The 16,532-nt window shown below is 56.7% G+C and overlaps 1 protein-coding gene across 2 annotated transcripts in view; it reads left to right on the top strand.

The window, feature by feature from the left end:
* Positions 1-15,287, top strand: part of WARS1 (tryptophanyl-tRNA synthetase 1) — a 31,665-nt gene extending 16,378 nt beyond the window's left edge. For both annotated transcript variants that reach the window (XM_030319972.2, XM_030319971.2), the window contains exons 5-11: positions 982-1,101; positions 1,616-1,798; positions 6,047-6,147; positions 8,078-8,190; positions 8,397-8,570; positions 12,777-12,917; positions 14,049-15,287. In XM_030319972.2, the coding sequence (XP_030175832.1) occupies positions 982-1,101; positions 1,616-1,798; positions 6,047-6,147; positions 8,078-8,190; positions 8,397-8,570; positions 12,777-12,917; positions 14,049-14,210 (994 nt within the window). In that variant the 3' untranslated portion in view covers positions 14,211-15,287. The remainder of the gene's footprint in view (positions 1-981; positions 1,102-1,615; positions 1,799-6,046; positions 6,148-8,077; positions 8,191-8,396; positions 8,571-12,776; positions 12,918-14,048) is intronic.
* The last annotated feature ends 1,245 nt before the right edge of the window (positions 15,288-16,532 follow it).

Raw genomic sequence — 16,532 nt, 5'->3', positions numbered from 1 at the left:
CCAAAATTACATTTTTTTAATTCTTTCCTTATTTCAAAAACCGTGTACGATCATTTCCTGGAGGTAAAAGAAGCTAAGCACAAAGAAACAGTCCCCACGACCCTGTGAGCCCGAAGATGGACGCTATGAACCCTTGGTGTGGGCTGTGAGGAGGGGTCACTTCTTAGAGTATTCTTGCGTGGGGTCTCCCAGCCAGACCTCTTTTATTTGGGGACACTTTGTCCAGAAATGAAGAGCGTTCACACGCTGGAGTAGTGGTTTCACATCCTGCCAATGAGGTGGTTACTGAGGGAGCTTTTTAAAAATGCAGATTCCCAGATACCACCCAGATTCACTGAGTCAGACTCTCTGAAGGTAGGGTCCAGGGAAATGCAATATGACCAGGTGATTCTGCACAATCAGGAGGGAGGACCCTTCATGTGCATTGTCTGTGGACCCCAGTCCTGGGGGAGGGCCGATGATTCCACAGTGACTCCCAGATGAAGACACTTGGTCCCAGCCTGGCTGGGGGGGAGCCCAAATCAGATCTGCAGCTGGGGACCTCACCTCTATACTCCCCATGCATGTTCTTCACTCCCAGCCCCGAGTCAGGACTGTGCAGGGCCCTGCAGCCTCCCCGTCTGGGTCTCCAGAGTCTCAGGGCTGGGGTCCTAAACAAGGGATTGTGTAGGGCTGGCTTGGCATCATTCCCAGGAAAGCAGATGATGTGGGCACACTGATATTTGAAAATTCCAAAGGGGCTCCACTGGCTGCCCAACTGTGTGCATCTTTTATTCCAAACCTGCGTGTCTCATACTTTTAAAACAAACACAGGAGAAATCATGTCAGTAGACATTTCCTGTCATTTTTCTAACATAAGTGCCAAGGATAACAAACTCTATTATCTGTGTTGTATTTTCTCTATCATTTCCCAGTGAGCATCAGTGCCTTAATTTTTATTTCAGAAAATCACACTATTTCCTTTTCTCCTTTTTCATTTAGAGATATGAATCAAATCCTTGATGCCTATGAAAATAAGAAGCCGTTTTACCTGTATACGGGCAGGGGCCCCTCTTCCGAAGCAATGCATGTAGGTCACCTCATCCCATTTATTTTCACAAAGTAAGTATTGTATCGGGTACCTTTTTTCACTTCTATTGGTAAACCAGGAATGTTATTTATAAACCATGTCTAGAATGACAAGGCAGCCCTAGTTTGTGTTCGTTAGACAAACAAGGTGTGAGGGGACTGGTGCCTTTCTGGCTTCTGTTCACTTTGTTCCTGGTGTCACTTTAGAAAGCGTGGCGTGATGGGGTCAGCCAGCCTGTTTCCTCCTGTCCCTGTTCCTGTGACCGTGGCAGAGTCCCTTCCCTGAGCCTTCATTTCCACGTCTGCAGGAAGGGAGTGATAATACCTACCTCCTAAAACAGTTGCCAGCCTGCAAAATAATGTAAAGCAGTACAAAGCTGAACGCAGGGCCTTCCAAGTTAATCGGTCATAGTGGTCAAATTTCACAGCATGACACTGTGCGGTTGTGTAGACGAGAAAGTTTTGCCATACGTCGTTAGCAGGGACTGTGTCTTCAGATTCAGAACAGAGAAACGAGACGGTAGCCTTCTTTCCCGGTGTGTCCTAGGTGGCTGCAGGATGTGTTTAACGTGCCCTTGGTCATCCAGATGACAGATGATGAGAAGTACCTGTGGAAAGACCTGACCCTGGACCAGGCCTACGGCTACGCCGTGGAGAACGCCAAGGACATCATCGCCTGTGGCTTTGACATCAACAAGACTTTCATCTTCTCTGATCTTGACTACATGGGGTAAGGAGAGGATGCTCAGCTACCTTCTAAACAAGCAGATGCAGACGTCAGGGCCTCATCTCAGCCACAGTTGAGTCGGAGACATTGGAAATGGCCTTTAGGTCTGGTGAATGTTTTTATCCCTTTGTGAAACATTAGGATATGGTTTGTTGGTTTCGTTCTCCAGTTAAGGTTTCCATCCACAGCTTGAGACAGAATTGTAGTTTCTCTCCGAGGACCATCAGTTTGCCGGGTTAGCGCCTTTCTCTTTCTTGGCATACTTTTCTCCTCACAGAGAAGGACTCGCTGGCACACAGTCCGTTCACGGGCCAGTTCTTTAAGTTGACCACTCAGTAGGCCAAAATACTGCATTTGGAAAAGCCCTGAATTGAAGCTTCTGAGGTCTGTTTCATCCCAAATGACTACGAAGAACTATGTTAGAAAAGTAAGGCTTTGTCAAGTGTCCCAAGAATATGCTGTTCGGCTCAGCAAATACATCCTGAGCACCTGAGACACGGCTCTCCCCGCAATCCCCACGGAACCTAAGGAGTGTGGCCCCCATCATACGAGGGCTCATTACCAGGCCAAGACAGGATGTGGTGAAAACACGGGATGGGCTGCATCCGCACTCAGTGCAGAGGAACGTGGTCCTTACCGTTTCCCCAGAACATCCCTTTTTATAAGGACTGAAATCTGAATGGTGGCTTTATATCCACAGAGAGACATAGTTGCCTTGATAAGAAGTCTGGCCTTTCTACCTACTAGTAAATGAATTAGTAATTTTTTAATTTTACCTTGAGATTTTTCAAATCGCATCTCTGTGGGCATACAGGCATCGTGGTGTGGTGTCCTCGGTGGGTTGGCCGGTGCTCCTCTCTGGCGTCACTGCCACGTCCGGCCAGATGGCACACCCCATGGTCCCACCGCCCCACCTTTGAGTGTGTTCTGACTTCTCCTCTCCCTGCGCCACCTCCAAACATGCCATCAAGCTCCCTTTTCCCAGGAGCTGTCCCTCCTACAGCCTGAGTCGCGTGCGCCTCCTTCACCCCCCAGCACCACTCAGCCACATCTGGGACGCAGTGAGGGGTGGCCCTGTCCCGCTTGGTCAGTACAGTAGACACGGGGTGCCTTCTGTGGCAGGCGCCCTCCTCGGTCCTGAGAACACGGCAGTGGGCCAAACATAGTCCCTGCCTCGCTGCCCGGAGATGCCGGTGAGGCAGAAGCAAGCGCCCCTTGCAAGCCCACGAAGATGACTGAGTGGGTGGGCACGTGATGGGGGGTGGACTTTTGAATAGTGCCCGTGAAAGGCCACCGCACAGCCCCCCCACCTCCCGGCTCTCGGCACATGCTGAGAGAACGTGGGGTCTGGGGCAACTTTTCCAGCCTGTCTCTGGTAACTGCACTTGTGCGTCCTGTGGCTTTGCTCGGCAGGAACTTCCTCTTCTTCCGTGAACGTGCAGGAGTGATGAAAACCCGGATAACGTGTAAATCAACGGTTCTGTGCTGCCTCTTCTCCGAAAGACCTCTTTTGTTGAACCTAAAGTCAAGAGAGAAGTTTTAAAAGCTAAATCCTATTTTCAGCAGTTTCTTTTAAACAGTTGAGCATTTTACTTTTTTTTCTTGAGACTTAACTCAGAATCCAGATCTTTGATTGAAAAAAGCTCCTTCCCGGTCTTTAGGAGCTGAAACTACAGCAAAGCCAGCCTCCAGCCCCCTCTCTGGGTGGGAGCGAAGCAGCCAGGGCCCCGTGGGGAGAGAAGTCCACGGCAGGCAGGCTGGCCCCGGACACCCTGTCCCCACACACATTTCTGGCCCTGTGCGTGGGCCCAGAGAGGCCTTCCTGCCAGGAGCCATGAGGGACGGAAAGATACTGCACCGGGGATCTGCGAGCTGGTGTTCCAGACCCAGCTCCGCTCCTGGTTGGTGTGGTTCCTTGGGGCGAGTCCGTATGTTCTCTGAGCCACCTGTAAGTCGGGGGTTGAGCACAAGTGGCGGGCAGCCCAGGGGAGGGTCCTTCCGTGTGCCCTGCCCGGGTTCCCATCCTGACCACCGTTTACCGTGCGCCGGGCAGCTGAGTCACCTGCCGTCCGCCTGCTTGCCCGGCTCGCTCGCTCACGTGTTCCCTGAGCATCTGTGACGTGCCAGACTTACGCAGGGGATACAGCTGCCCACGGGACACTTATCCAGCAGCTGTGTCGGGTTATCTGCAAACGGCAAGAGTCGGCAGTTTAACAGATGCCAAACGAAGGACAAAAGTCGGGAGGTCATGGCGCCTCTGCTGCAGTTTCATGAGGACTTAGTGAGGTGCTACACGCAAAGCGGCCTTTGAGCAGTATGTGGTGAGCGCTTCGTAAATGTACGACCTAAAATCCCGTTGGGCTCTAAAACCCTGTCACTGATGGCCCGTGTGAGGTAACCTGGGAACTGTTCTTTAAACCGTGTGAGTGTGCAGGGCAGGTGCCGTCCCAAGGGGAGCGAGGTGTTCGGCCCTCACGTAGGAGGCGCGGCCCGGCATCGCGTCGCGTGGGCCCCGGGTGCGCCTGGGGAGCCGAGGACCCTTCCGGGGAGACTGCGGTGCTCACAGGGCGGCCCCCTCTCATCCTAAGGCCCGCATGGCCCAAGCACTGGCCATCTGCTAAGAAAGGGCAAGGTTATCTTACTCAGAAACGCTGCTCAGACACCGCCGGCCCGGAGCGCTGTTGCCATGGGGCTGCTGTAGACTCCGCTCCTCGTGGGGCTGGGGGCCCTCTCATGCAGCTCAGCCGCGGGCAGATTGGCCCTGCTGGTTAGCTTTCGTGGTTGCCTCCACCCAAGGCGGAGTCTTGCTGTGGCCCTCGCCCCCGGGCACCACACAGTGGCTTGTCCTCCCCGGGTGTAAGCAGCGTGAGGCCGCCCCCCCCCCCCCCCAGGACCCTCTCCAGCGTGAGGGAGCTCCTGTCTCAGCAGGACCACAGAGCAGGCGTCTTTCCAGGCGGCGGCTGCGCTCTGCTCTGAGTGGGCGACCCACGGGGGTCAGGGGGGCACTTTGCATGTCGCCAGGTTCCTAGTGTCTCCTCTGTAGCTCTGTTCCCCGGCCAGTGCCCTGGGGCCGAAATTCAGCAGGCTGCTGAGTGAAAGCTGCCATCTCCTCCCGAGCGGGGCTCTGCTCAACTCGGAACAAACCCTGGTGTGCTGGCCTTCCCCTTTGTACCCTCCCTGCCGGTGCCCCTGCCTTTCTGACACTCCCCTCCCTGCCTGCCCGGAGACCGTCAGCAACCTTCCATCCAGGAGCTAGTCTTAAACTCTTTCAGAAGCTGTGCGATGTGGTGAGGAAAGCAGAGGCTTTGCGGCCAGACGAGCCTGCGTTTGGGTCCCGGCTCCTGTACTCACAGGGTCGGTGACGTGACCCTCAACCTCTCGGAGCCTCCGTCTTTGCCTGTAAGGGGAGGTAGAGCTACTATCTTAAAAGAGAGTTGGAACATAGCACGGCTCCCGCTACAGGATGCAAGCACCTAGTAAACACTAGCTGTCCCCGTTTCCCTTTCTGTCCTGCGGTGCCTGACACATGGTAGGGCTGGAGACCAGGGCTGCTGAGTATACTGGAGATGCTGTGCAAGAAGTCACTCTGGGTTCTGCCCCTCCCTGTGTCAGCTTCGTCCTCAGCCTTAGGTTCCTCTGGTAGCAGAATGGCTGCCACAGATCCAGGCCTCATATCCACATCCCTCAGTGTCCAGAAGTGAGAATCCAATTGCTTGAATCAGCCACTGTAGGCCCAGCCTTGTTGCTGAGCATGGGGTCTTCCTGCCCAGACAGCACGGCCGCCCTGCAGTGGAAGGGGCAGTGGGGGCTGGACGCGGTGGTTTCTATCCAACACTGTCCGGCAACAAGTTGCAGATATCCCCCCCCACACACACACACACACACAACCAAACAGCGTGTGTCAACAGAAAAGCTCCCTTGGAGCTCCCAGACTTGAAGCTCTGCAGTAGCTTGACCGCCCACCCGGCTGAGTTGAGATACTCCGTGTCGGCCCGAGTCGGCCTGCGTCGGTGTGGTCTTGCCTCATGTGCTTATTGTCTTGTGTTGGTTTCATGCTGGTTTCCACCCTCCCCCAGCCACCCTACTTTGCCCGCCACGGGTACCTTCGCCTACAAGTGCCTTCTGGGAGCCTCCGTGCCCACTCTGTGTCCTCAGCCCACACGCGTGCACTCAGGTTTCACCGGCCTCTGCTTTGGCCTCGGGGGCAGGCCACCCTACGAGCCTGAGATTTGATTCTGATTGTCCTTGCAGGGCGAGTCCAGGCTTCTACAAGAACGTGGTGAAGATTCAGAAGCACGTCACCTTCAACCAAGTGAAAGGCATCTTCGGCTTCACTGACAGTGACAGCATCGGTAAGGGGTCGCTGCTGCCTGCGGCCCTGCGGGCTGGCGTGAACCACGGGTGTCTGCCCCGGGGCGGAGCTCTCTCAGCTGGTGACGTTCGCCGCTAGCCTCCACATAGTGAGCTCCCGGGCAGGTCCCCTCGTGAGGCTGAAGAGCTTTGTGGTGCCTTCGGCCCCATTTCTGGGCTGCGTGGAGCAGAACTTCAGGAGACCATCTGTCATCCCCTGGAGGTTTAGAAGAAAGAAGAGGGTAGGGATGACTGGAGCTCCTCTGCCCACTCGTGGGGTCCCAGCCAGTGTGGGACACCTCTGGCGGAGACCCAGGGGCTGCAGGACGACCTGCTCTGATGCCCGGGAGCCTCAGTTTCCCCCGTAAGAGGACAGGTTTGATCAGAGGCCACCCTCGCTCTCTTTCTGTGGCTCGGGCCCCTGTACATACGCTCTGTCCCTTTCCACATATCTCCATGCCTTTCAGATGCATCAGCCTTCTCTCCTAGACTCTTAGCTCCCGAAGCTAGGACTCGATCCCTGAGGCTCGTGGTGGGTCGCCCGACCCCCTCCCCTACTTTGTTTTGGGGGTGCAGCTCCAGGCCTCGGCAGCATGCCAGGATGTGCCTGCGGGTGCCACGCAGGAGTTTGCCCTGCTGGGAGGGAGCACGTCCCAGGGCCCTGTTGGCGAGGGACCCTCAGGGACACGTGCAGAGAGAAACGCCTTGGAGAGTCCTCACTGGGAGGCTTTTCACATGAGCCTTTTCTTTGATGTTTCAGTCAGACTCAATCCTGACAATTGGGGCATAAATCCTGTGCTTTTGAAAGGGTTTTTATCCTTGGAATCCCAGCATCCATTGGGAAGATGTCGCAGAGAAGGCTGCCCTGGACAAGAAAGGAGACAGTAGACGTACGAATAGCTGCGCACACTTTGCTTCCAGACGCCTGGGTTCGAATCCTGGCCCAGCCAACTGCTTGCTGTGTATTTGCTTTGGCAAGCTGCGTAAACAGTCTGAGCCCGAGTGTCCACAACTATAGAATGGAGGCCACGTGGCACCTTCTCATAGAGCTGTGAGCAGAGATGTGCCCGGGGAAGGCCCTGAGCAGAGCCCAGCACCCACATGTGGAGAATGGCCACCACTGCTCTGTGTTTTAATGGGGTGCTGCTGGTGGGGGCAGCCATCTACCTGGTCTCTCGAGAACAATGGGACCCCAGAAATGGGGTGTCTGCTAGGAGAGAGCATCACAGAGGCAGGACTTTCAGGGGAGAAGAGAAGCAGCGGCCCAGAACTCATCCTGCAGTGCCTGAGGAAACCCACATAGCACAGCTGGCGTGGGTGGGCCCTGCCCCACTTGTCAGGGTCGTACGAAGGTCAATGTGGCCCCGCCCCACTTTCAGGGTCATACGAAGGTCAGTGTGGCTCCGCCCCACTTGTCAGGGTCATATGAAGGTCGGTGTGGCCCCGCCCCACTTTCAGGGTCATACGAAGGTCGTCGCCCCTTGACCACTTTTGTGGGTCTAAGCAAGTAGCAGTGTTAACAGCAACACCCAAAAGATAAGAAAACGGTTTTAGGTTCCAGGGTATCATAATTTGTAACGACTGGAGATGAGGAACACCCGTGGGTAGAGGGTGGCCACACACTGCAGGACACGGTTGCGGGACAAAACGTATCTAACAACGTGGGCAAACGTCACCAAGTAGGAAAAGCGGTAAGGAGAAACTAGATAGAGAGCAGTCGCAGAGGGAAGTGGAGGAAACAGACGGAAAGAGACGCAAGCGGAGACTGTAGATTTGTTTCTTCTCCCCACTGTTCTGTGCTTTCAGATTCCCTGAAATGACTATCGCTTCTCCAAAGGGGATGAAGCCCATCGGGTTCATCCCTTTCACTGGGTGAATGAACCAGAACAGGAGTTGGCATCCTGTGTAAAAATATTTTGTTGGCACTTTCAGGAAAGATCAGCTTTCCTGCCATCCAGGCCGCTCCTTCCTTCAGCAACTCATTCCCTCAGATCTTCGGAGACAAGACAGACGTCCAGTGCCTCATCCCGTGTGCCATCGACCAGGTCAGCAGGCAGAGCAAGGCGTTCTTGGTCTGGGGCGCTGCACCCTTTGATGGGAAAGGAGGTTTTAAGAGGTGTTGGGTGGGGGGCGATTCTGCTAGCTAGCTGGGAGCTCGGGAGCGTCCCTGGAGGCCACGAGGGTGCTGCTCACGGGCTGACAGCCAGCCCCTCTCTGCCCACTGTCCTCAGAGGCCCCTCTCGCCCCGTAGGATCCTTACTTCAGGATGACAAGAGACGTCGCCCCCAGGATCGGCTACCCCAAACCAGCCCTGCTGCACTCGACCTTCTTCCCCGCCCTCCAAGGGGCCCAGACCAAGATGAGCGCCAGCGACCCCAACTCTTCCATCTTCCTCACAGACACCGCCAAGCAGATCAAGACCAAGGTGAGCACTGCCCAGGGTGCAGGAGCAGCCCGTGCACACAGTAGACCGCGCCCGAGAGAGACACAGGCATGCACACGGTGGCGGGACTGTCCTTCTGGCGTCCTGGGTTCGGGGGTCCATGACTGCCGCCTGCAAGCGCGCGGCAGCCTGTCCCCATCCCCGGACATCAGCTGAATTTGTTTTGTTTGTGTCGTTCTGTTTAGGCAGAAGTGGGGATTTTTCTTCCTTTTCTCTTTTCCACTTGCCCACCAGCACCGTGCCCGAGCAGTTTTCTTTAAAGTAAACAAACAATAGGAAACGCATTAGTGCATTTCTGCACAGCAGCCGTATTCCAGGAACGGACCAGGTGCCTTATGTTTTCTGTTTCTGTTTCTCACTGGGAGGTAGTGGTGACTTCCTCTTAGAGGAACGAGAGGGATGAAGGCCAGAGGGATGACCGGCTTGACCAGGCTTCCACCTCAGAAACCATCAGAGTGCCGCCTGGCCTGGCCTGTGAGCGGCCACGACCAGGGTGGGGTGCAGGGGCCGCACATTCTCACGGAGACCCGACGTGGGTGGGTGCCCTTTGACAGGACGGTTGTGTCCGGCCCGGCGCGCAGCAGGCGCTCATTAAGTGTTTGGTGTTGACGCACCAAAGAAACCAGAGTTAGGAGTTTTTGCATTTTCCAGGGCCCTGCTTCTGTTGCCCAGTGCTGAAATGCCTGTATGGGTACGGTCCCCTCTTGTCCCACAAAGCAGTGAACGTTTTATTTGGAATCCAGTGAGTGTTTGCAGGTTGGAAGATTACAGCGGGAGTGACCAAAACTGTTTGAGGCACGTAACGCAACCCTCTGAGTCACTGCCCGCCCTGACCCTCGTGGGGTCCCTAGCGGGTTCTAGTTGACGACGGGGAAACCCTTAATGGCAAAACCCTCTTCCAGGAAACGGGTGCCGTCAGTTCTACCCCCCTCTGTTGGAAGCTGATGTACTCGGGGGTTTTTTGTCTGCTTTCCCTACTGGCTGGAAGTTCCAGAGCATGGAGTGCAGGGGAGGGAGGGAGGCTCCTCTTTTCTCCAGAGGAGAAGTCATCTTGTTTGGTTCTGAGTTGTTTTAAAGAAGTCATTTATGGGTCTGGGGCATTTTTCATTAACTTGGGGACCATCAAGGACCCTGAGGGCTGGATGGGCAGTGAGCACGGGATCAGAAAGCACACGGCTGCAGAGGCCACCAGGGTTGTGAGCGGCCTGTGGGGCAGACAGGGCAGGCTAGCCCTCGTTCTCAGCCCCCAAGCCCACTCGGGAGTACCGAGTCCGAAGCTCCACACGAGCCAGGGTGGGGGCATGTGCTCCAGCCCTCCTGAGAATAACCACAGTAGACGAGCTGGGGACACGGCGGTTCGGCTGCGGCATCACCCGCCACATGTTGACATCTGTGATCTCAGTCCTGACAACCACCCAGGGAGGCCGTGACCATTTTGTAGGCAAGGAAATCAAGACTCAGGGGCCAGGCCGCTTCTTCCATCCACACAGCTGGGGAGTGGTGGGGTCGGCACCGGTGCCCAGCTCCCCCAGTGCATGGGCCCCTCCCATAACCTAGAGTCAGGAGCCCCAGGCTTTCTGGGCCCTGCCACTTAGCGAGTGACCTCGCCGTCCAGGGGAGTCATTTGGGAAGTGGGAGCAGCCGTACCGATTTCATAGCCTTGAGACCAGGCTTACGTGAGATCATACACGTGCTGCCTGAATTTAAGGATTTAGTTCAAAAACTAAATGGTTGGACGATTCCTTTGTAGTACAGGCCAAAACAGGCCTTTCCCAGGCTGCTGCAGGGCCCCGCCAGAGCCCACCGAGTCAGACCCTCCTTCCTGCAGGTGGCCTTGGGGTGTGGAAGCCCCTCTTCCGGGATGAGTGTCTGTAATACAGTTTGCCAGCCTGGCCACCCACACCCCCACCCCACCCCCCCGCTTGTGATTTCTGCTAACAAGACCCGTTTAGTGAATACTCCCAGACTGGCCTCTGGCTCGGGGGCGGACATTCAGTGGCCCTCCTCTGCCCTGTGCCTGGGGCTCCTGCAGGCCAGCTCCCCTCTCCCGTAGGATCGTAGCAGCCAGAGTTCACTGGCTGTCAGAGCTCGGTGGTTGAGTCAAGTTCCCCCATCCTTCAACTCAGACGTCCTCACTGGTGAGGTTCCTCTTATGGCAAAAATCGCGTGGTTTTGGTACGTCTCACCTGCTTCTGTGATTTTGGATCCTGACAGCTGCATTCTGGTCGCCACAACCAAGGCTGCTCTCCACCCTAATACAAACCTGTTTTCCTGCTGGCTTCCCATGAGCAAGGCCCCAGTGGTGCTGAGGACCGGCCAGGCCCACAGCAGGCAAACTTAAGCCACTCTCAGAGGTCTGGTGTCCTAGGGAGGGTCAGCCCGGCTCTGCCGTTCACTGCCACATACCGCAGGTCCTTGACACGGCACCTCATTATCATCCATAAAGTGCCGAGGTCATTGGGTTGTCGGGGTTAACTAACGTGATAACGAAGGCATGCCTGTGTGCCATCATTGGACGAGGCCCTGCCCAGGGAGGAGTAGCACACAGGAGGCGGGTGTTCGCCGTGCATCTCCTAAAACATGCGGCAAACACGCCTTTCCTCCTCTTCCTCTCAGACGAGGACTGGGAACTGTCACCTTTAAAACCACCCCGTGGAGCCTGGGGAATGCTGTCCCCAAGACTTACGTCCTGGCACTCGAGTGTCTTCCCTAAGGCCCAGCAGTGGCCTGGCGTGGCCCAGGAGTCTGAACACAGGAAGATGCCCGTGCAGGCGGGGGCTGCCCCAGACCCGTGACCCCATGAGACCCCCAGCGCCTACCGAGGGCACCAGACCTCAGGAGAACCCACTACCGTGTGCTCTTTCTGTTTATTTTGTATCTTCGATAGCTTTTGCAGTTTGCTTACACTGATTTTGTTTTATAACTTGGTCTTTTTTGTGAAAAAGAGGAAAGATGAACCCGCACTTGTCTTCATTTCTCCTCCCCGCAACCCACCCGCCAGCATCTACCCCTCACCAGTTGCCCCTTGCGCAGGGCACAGGGCAGGTCCCGCTCTCCCAGAGCAGCCGCTTAGCGGCCACCACCAGCGGGAGTGGGTGTCCCTGACTCCCTGGTGACGGAAGAGCCTCTGCCCCTGGTGTCCCCGCTGCTGCTTGTTCATGGCGTCCAGTCAGTAATCTGCCCTGCGGTCCTGGGGAGAAGGGGTAAACATCTCAACATAGAAACTGTCAGCGCTGCCCCCTTTTCCCCATCAAAGAAAAATAGGGTGACAGGCCACCTGGATGGCTCAGTTGGTTAAGCGTCTGACTTTGGCTCAGGTCATGATCTCGCGGCCCGTGAGTTCGAGTCCCGCATCGAGCTCTGCGCTGACAGCTGGAGCCTGGAATCTGCTTCCACTTCTGTGTCTCCCTCTCTCTCTGCCCCTCCCCTGCTCACGCTCACTCACTCTCACTCCCTCTCTCGCTCTCAAAAATAAATAATCGTTAAAAAAAAAAAAAACAGGGTGACATTTGTACGTAGCAGGTTTCAAATGTTTGTGGAAAGAAGGTTGAGGAAAATGTGTCCTCTTTAACTTTTCTTCTCTCGTCTCTTGGCCCTGATTTCTCCCAAGATTATCTTCAGCGATTCCAAAAAGCCATTTTTGTTCGTTCCCGAGTCTTTCTTCAGTTCCTGAAACCGCGTATCTTTAGGTGGGGCTGCTGCAGGCGCTGTCTGCCTCTGTGCTTCTTGTGGGCTCTGCTCTCTCTTACTAGCCCCATTCTTGTGGCTCCCACTCTCTCTTCCACGTGGCGAAGGCAGCAGCCCCCCTTCCGTGGCGGTCTCTTTCACTCTGAAGGTGGCTGGTGGCTGCCGGTCACCGGAGAACTGTAGGCCACCCCTCCCCGCTCCAGTGCAGGCGGTGCTTTGGCTTTCCCAGCTCTGTTCTGTCTCTTGGGGTCGGGGGGACCAGAGCTAATCCCCACCCCCACTCCTCTCCAGTCAGCCCGCCGGCACATACCCGGGCTTGATGGACGGGGAGGGACAGTCGTGGGACTCCTCCTCCTGACGGTGAACCCCAGCCTCCCTCCATCTGGGACCTGATGGGGCAGAAGGCAGTCACTGGCCCGACCACCACCCTCGGCTCTCAGCCAGTTTCCGCACGCGGGGCGGCCGAAACCAACCAGCATCTCTGTGCTCTTACTGGTGCAGGTCAACAAACACGCATTTTCCGGAGGGAGAGACACCGTCGAGGAGCACAGGGAGTTTGGAGGCAACTGTGACGTGGACGTGTCCTTCATGTACCTGACCTTCTTCCTCGAGGACGATGACAGGCTCGAGCAGATCAGGAAGGTGGGACCACAGGCCGCAGGGTCCAGCGGTCCCCGGCTCTGTCATAGGGGCCGTGCCGAGGGGGAGAGGGGTGGCGGCCAAGCTTACGGGGGTCGGAACCTCTCAGGGCCCGGGCCTCGGGGACAGGCGCCCAGCCGAGACGAGATGAAAACCGAAGAGGTCCGTCTGCTTTAACCACATGCAGGAAGCCTCATAACGGGTAGTTCGTGGAAGAGAAAGCACTGAGTGCGGTGCGGTTCCCACACACACAGGTCTGCTCTTACTGGACGCTACGGAATGTGTCTAGATAGGTTCACACAAGACGGCATCGGAGTTAAAATAGTTCCCCCACCGAGTTAGCAGGTTTGTGCTGCTGTGGTGTTTGCAGATGCTTCGAGGCCCACGCGGGTGAGTCAAGTGTTCGCGGCACGGCCTCTCCGCGAGCAGTTTGCTGAGAAGCGTGAAGAAAGAGCCCAGGGAATGTCCGTAGCCTTTGTCTTAGGTTTTCCAGGCCCTGGAATCTTTTGCAAGGAAGTAGTCCCGAATAAGAAAGAGCTCTCCATACAAAGATGTTTAACACTGATAATAGCAGGAAGTTCACAGCAGACTGTACAGCAGAAGGGACGCTGACCGGGAAGGACGGGTGATCACGCAGGCACGAGTTTGCAGTGACACGGACAACGTGCCCATGACAGTGATCGCAGTTACCAGAGTGGAAATGCAGTGAGATCAGCTATTCTTAAAGTTAAGAATCTAGGAGGAAACACGCCAGGATGGCAGTGGCTCTCGGCTGCTGGGTGCTGGCTCTGCAGGTGATTTTCCTCCACCTTTGCTGCTACTTTGTACTTTGTGTCAAGTTTGCTCAGTGAGCACGTCCTCCTTTCACAGTTAAATGAAAAGAGAGTCAGCAAAGGTTTAGAAAAGCTGGTAAAGCTGAAGGGAACGGTCGTCGTTCGGCCTGGAGTCCTGCCGCCCAGAAAGGAGGGCGGGTGGGGCGAGTGGTGGGTTGTGGCCACTCGTCAGGCGGGGCGTAACGCGCAGTTTAAGATGCAGGTTCTTGTTCTGCCGAGCGCCCCCCGTGCACCGGGGTGAGCGTGGGTGAGCCGGGCACGTGCAGCCGTGTCTCACTGCGGTCTGTCTCCCTCCGGGCAGGACTACACGAGTGGAGCCATGCTCACCGGTGAGCTCAAGAAGATCCTCATAGAGGTTCTGCAGCCCTTGATCGCCGAACACCAGGCCAGGCGCAAGGAGGTCACGGACGAGATCGTGAAAGAGTTCATGACTCCCCGGAAGCTGTCCTACGACTTTCAGTAACATTCGTTTTATACACGCTTATAAAAGAGATGTAATTTACCAGTAATCCCAGCCCAATCGAATCACCACTATCCGTAGGCTCTGTCACACGGTAATTCCTGGCCTGGAATCTGTAAGCCCTGTGTGTGTATCCGTACTGTTTCTTCCTGTGATGCCCTCCTTTCTGTCTCTTGCGGCAAAACCCTTGGGGATTGGGTGCCAGCTAACGTTTCGTGGTCGGACAGTCCAGCTGGAGTCTCTCCCACAGAGCAGCCCCCAGAGGTGAGACCTTTGGGGGTCTGCCCCCGACAGGGGGCAGCCTGTCGGGTCCACAGGACAGCTGCCATTGAAAACGTCTGCGGGTTCCCAGCCTACTCTCCGAACCTGCTCTGTGAACGAATGTGGAGCGTGCATACGTATCTGCAGTCAGAACGTCGCGATCATAGAGTGAGACGTGCTTCGAAAAGTCTATGTGGGAAGTTTAACGGGCACAGATGTATCTCCCCCTTCCCCCCCAAAATGTAAAAGAATCGCCAGCTAAAGCTTCGCTGTCCGTTTGGCTGAGAGAGCTCCCAGCTTGAAGGCTGCTCTTTATTGGCCCAGGTTGGCCACTTTTTATTAAATTGAGTCTTCTGTGGGCAGGACTCTCCAGTTCACTGACCACACTCCAGACCGTGCATGCACCACACTCCAGCAATCATGCTTTTCCCTGAGCGTACTAATACTTCGTCCCCACCAAGTAACCCTGACACTCCATGCTGAAAGCCGGTGGCTGCTTCGCACTGACGGTGCCCGGGGCTGAGGGGTCTGTTGTCTTTGCAGATCCTTTTGTTTTGACACTTGACCGGCGTGGAAGTCTCTCTGCACAGAGCAGTGCCCTGGGGCAGGTGGATGTAGCTAGACCGCGTGCAGCCGCCCTCACGGCCCTCGGCGGCGCGTCCACGGGAGGCCTGTTGAACCGTGCGCCCTATATAGTTTTGGAAAAGCGGAAGACCTATCTCAGGGAAAGCCCTTGGTTGAGGTGTCTGTCCTTCCTGGAGGCACAGGGTCCACTCCCTCATGTCGCTCGTTGGCGTGAATAAACTTGCTTCAGTCCTGCCTGTGTCTCGGTGCCGTGTCTGGGGTTTGAGGAGCAAGCAGGCCCGCGTCAGGCCCAGGGCCGTGCTGCGCCTGCCGCCAACGGCGGAGGCCTCTCCGAGGGTGGCCGTTGCGTCCCGGGGTCCCGCCAGGGCGTGATGTGGGGCGGAGACACAGAAAATCCCCTTGGCGCTGGGATGCAGGCTCCCAGGAGTCGGCCGGAAGGTAGCCCGTCTGCCTAGTTTCTAGCCCTCGGTGGCCACCCTGGTGCTGGCTGTCCCACGGCGGAGGTGTCCCCGCGAGCGGCGGTGCTGGCCGTCACGCAGTGGAGATGCCCCAGCCGGTGGCTGTCCTCACCCCGCGGACAAGGGAGCGGCCATGGGGTGGGCAGTGGCGGTGCCGGTGGAGCGGGAGCTGGGCGGTAAGCTGGGCCGGCCCTGCCGGAATGGAGCCTGGAGCCCTCCCCCCGCCATCCTCATCAGGTGGGGAAACGGCCTAAGAGAGGGCAGTGGGGCTTGTCCGAGGCCACACGCTGAGTTGCGACTCTTATTTGCTGTCTCCACACACACGCAGAGGGGCCGTGTCACCAACGAGGGCGCCGAGGGTCCCACCCTGGTACCGGTGTGTGGTACAACCTCACCCGTCTCCCTCCCCGCCCCCCACCCGACCCGACTCCTGCTGGCCAGAGTCCCCAGCCCCTTCTCGGCCGGCTGCGGCCAGTGCAGCGAGCCGCCACAGAGGAGGGCACGGCCGTGTGGCCCTCCGCAACCACACGACCTCTCGTTACCCCCTTGCACCCACGTCACAGGTGTGCCATGAGGCTAAAACGAGGGGCCGCGTGTGAAGTCGCCAAGGCGGCAGAGCACTGAGGGAGGAGTGTGGGGGCCGTAGACAGGACAGGCTGTGGCCCCTCACAGGCCAGCTCCTCCCCTCCTAGGCTGTGGGACCTCGGGCAGGCCTCCTGACCTCTGGGGACCCCCATCCCCTCCCCTGTAAAACCAGAGTAGCCATACCTCACGTTTGGTTCTTGGGAGCAGTACCGTGGGTCAGAGGTCAGGTGACTCACCCAGTGGTCACTGCTGTTAAGGGCCACTGCCCCTCCCGCACCCACATTTTGCTAAAAAAATATATATATTTTAGGGAACACACACTCCGGAGCGCACGTCAGAGCGAGAACGAGAAGGGGGCTCCCCGCCAGCAGACGGCAGCTCTCCCGGGGCGTTCTGCCCGTGGCCCTTCCCAGAGCCCTGGATTCTCCCGTGAGCA

This window comes from Lynx canadensis, chromosome B3 (assembly GCF_007474595.2).
Source record: "Lynx canadensis isolate LIC74 chromosome B3, mLynCan4.pri.v2, whole genome shotgun sequence".
Classification (NCBI taxonomy): Eukaryota; Metazoa; Chordata; class Mammalia; order Carnivora; family Felidae; genus Lynx; species Lynx canadensis.
The sequence above is the reverse complement of the archived record's forward strand: the minus strand, read 5'-3'. Positions and strand labels throughout refer to the sequence as shown.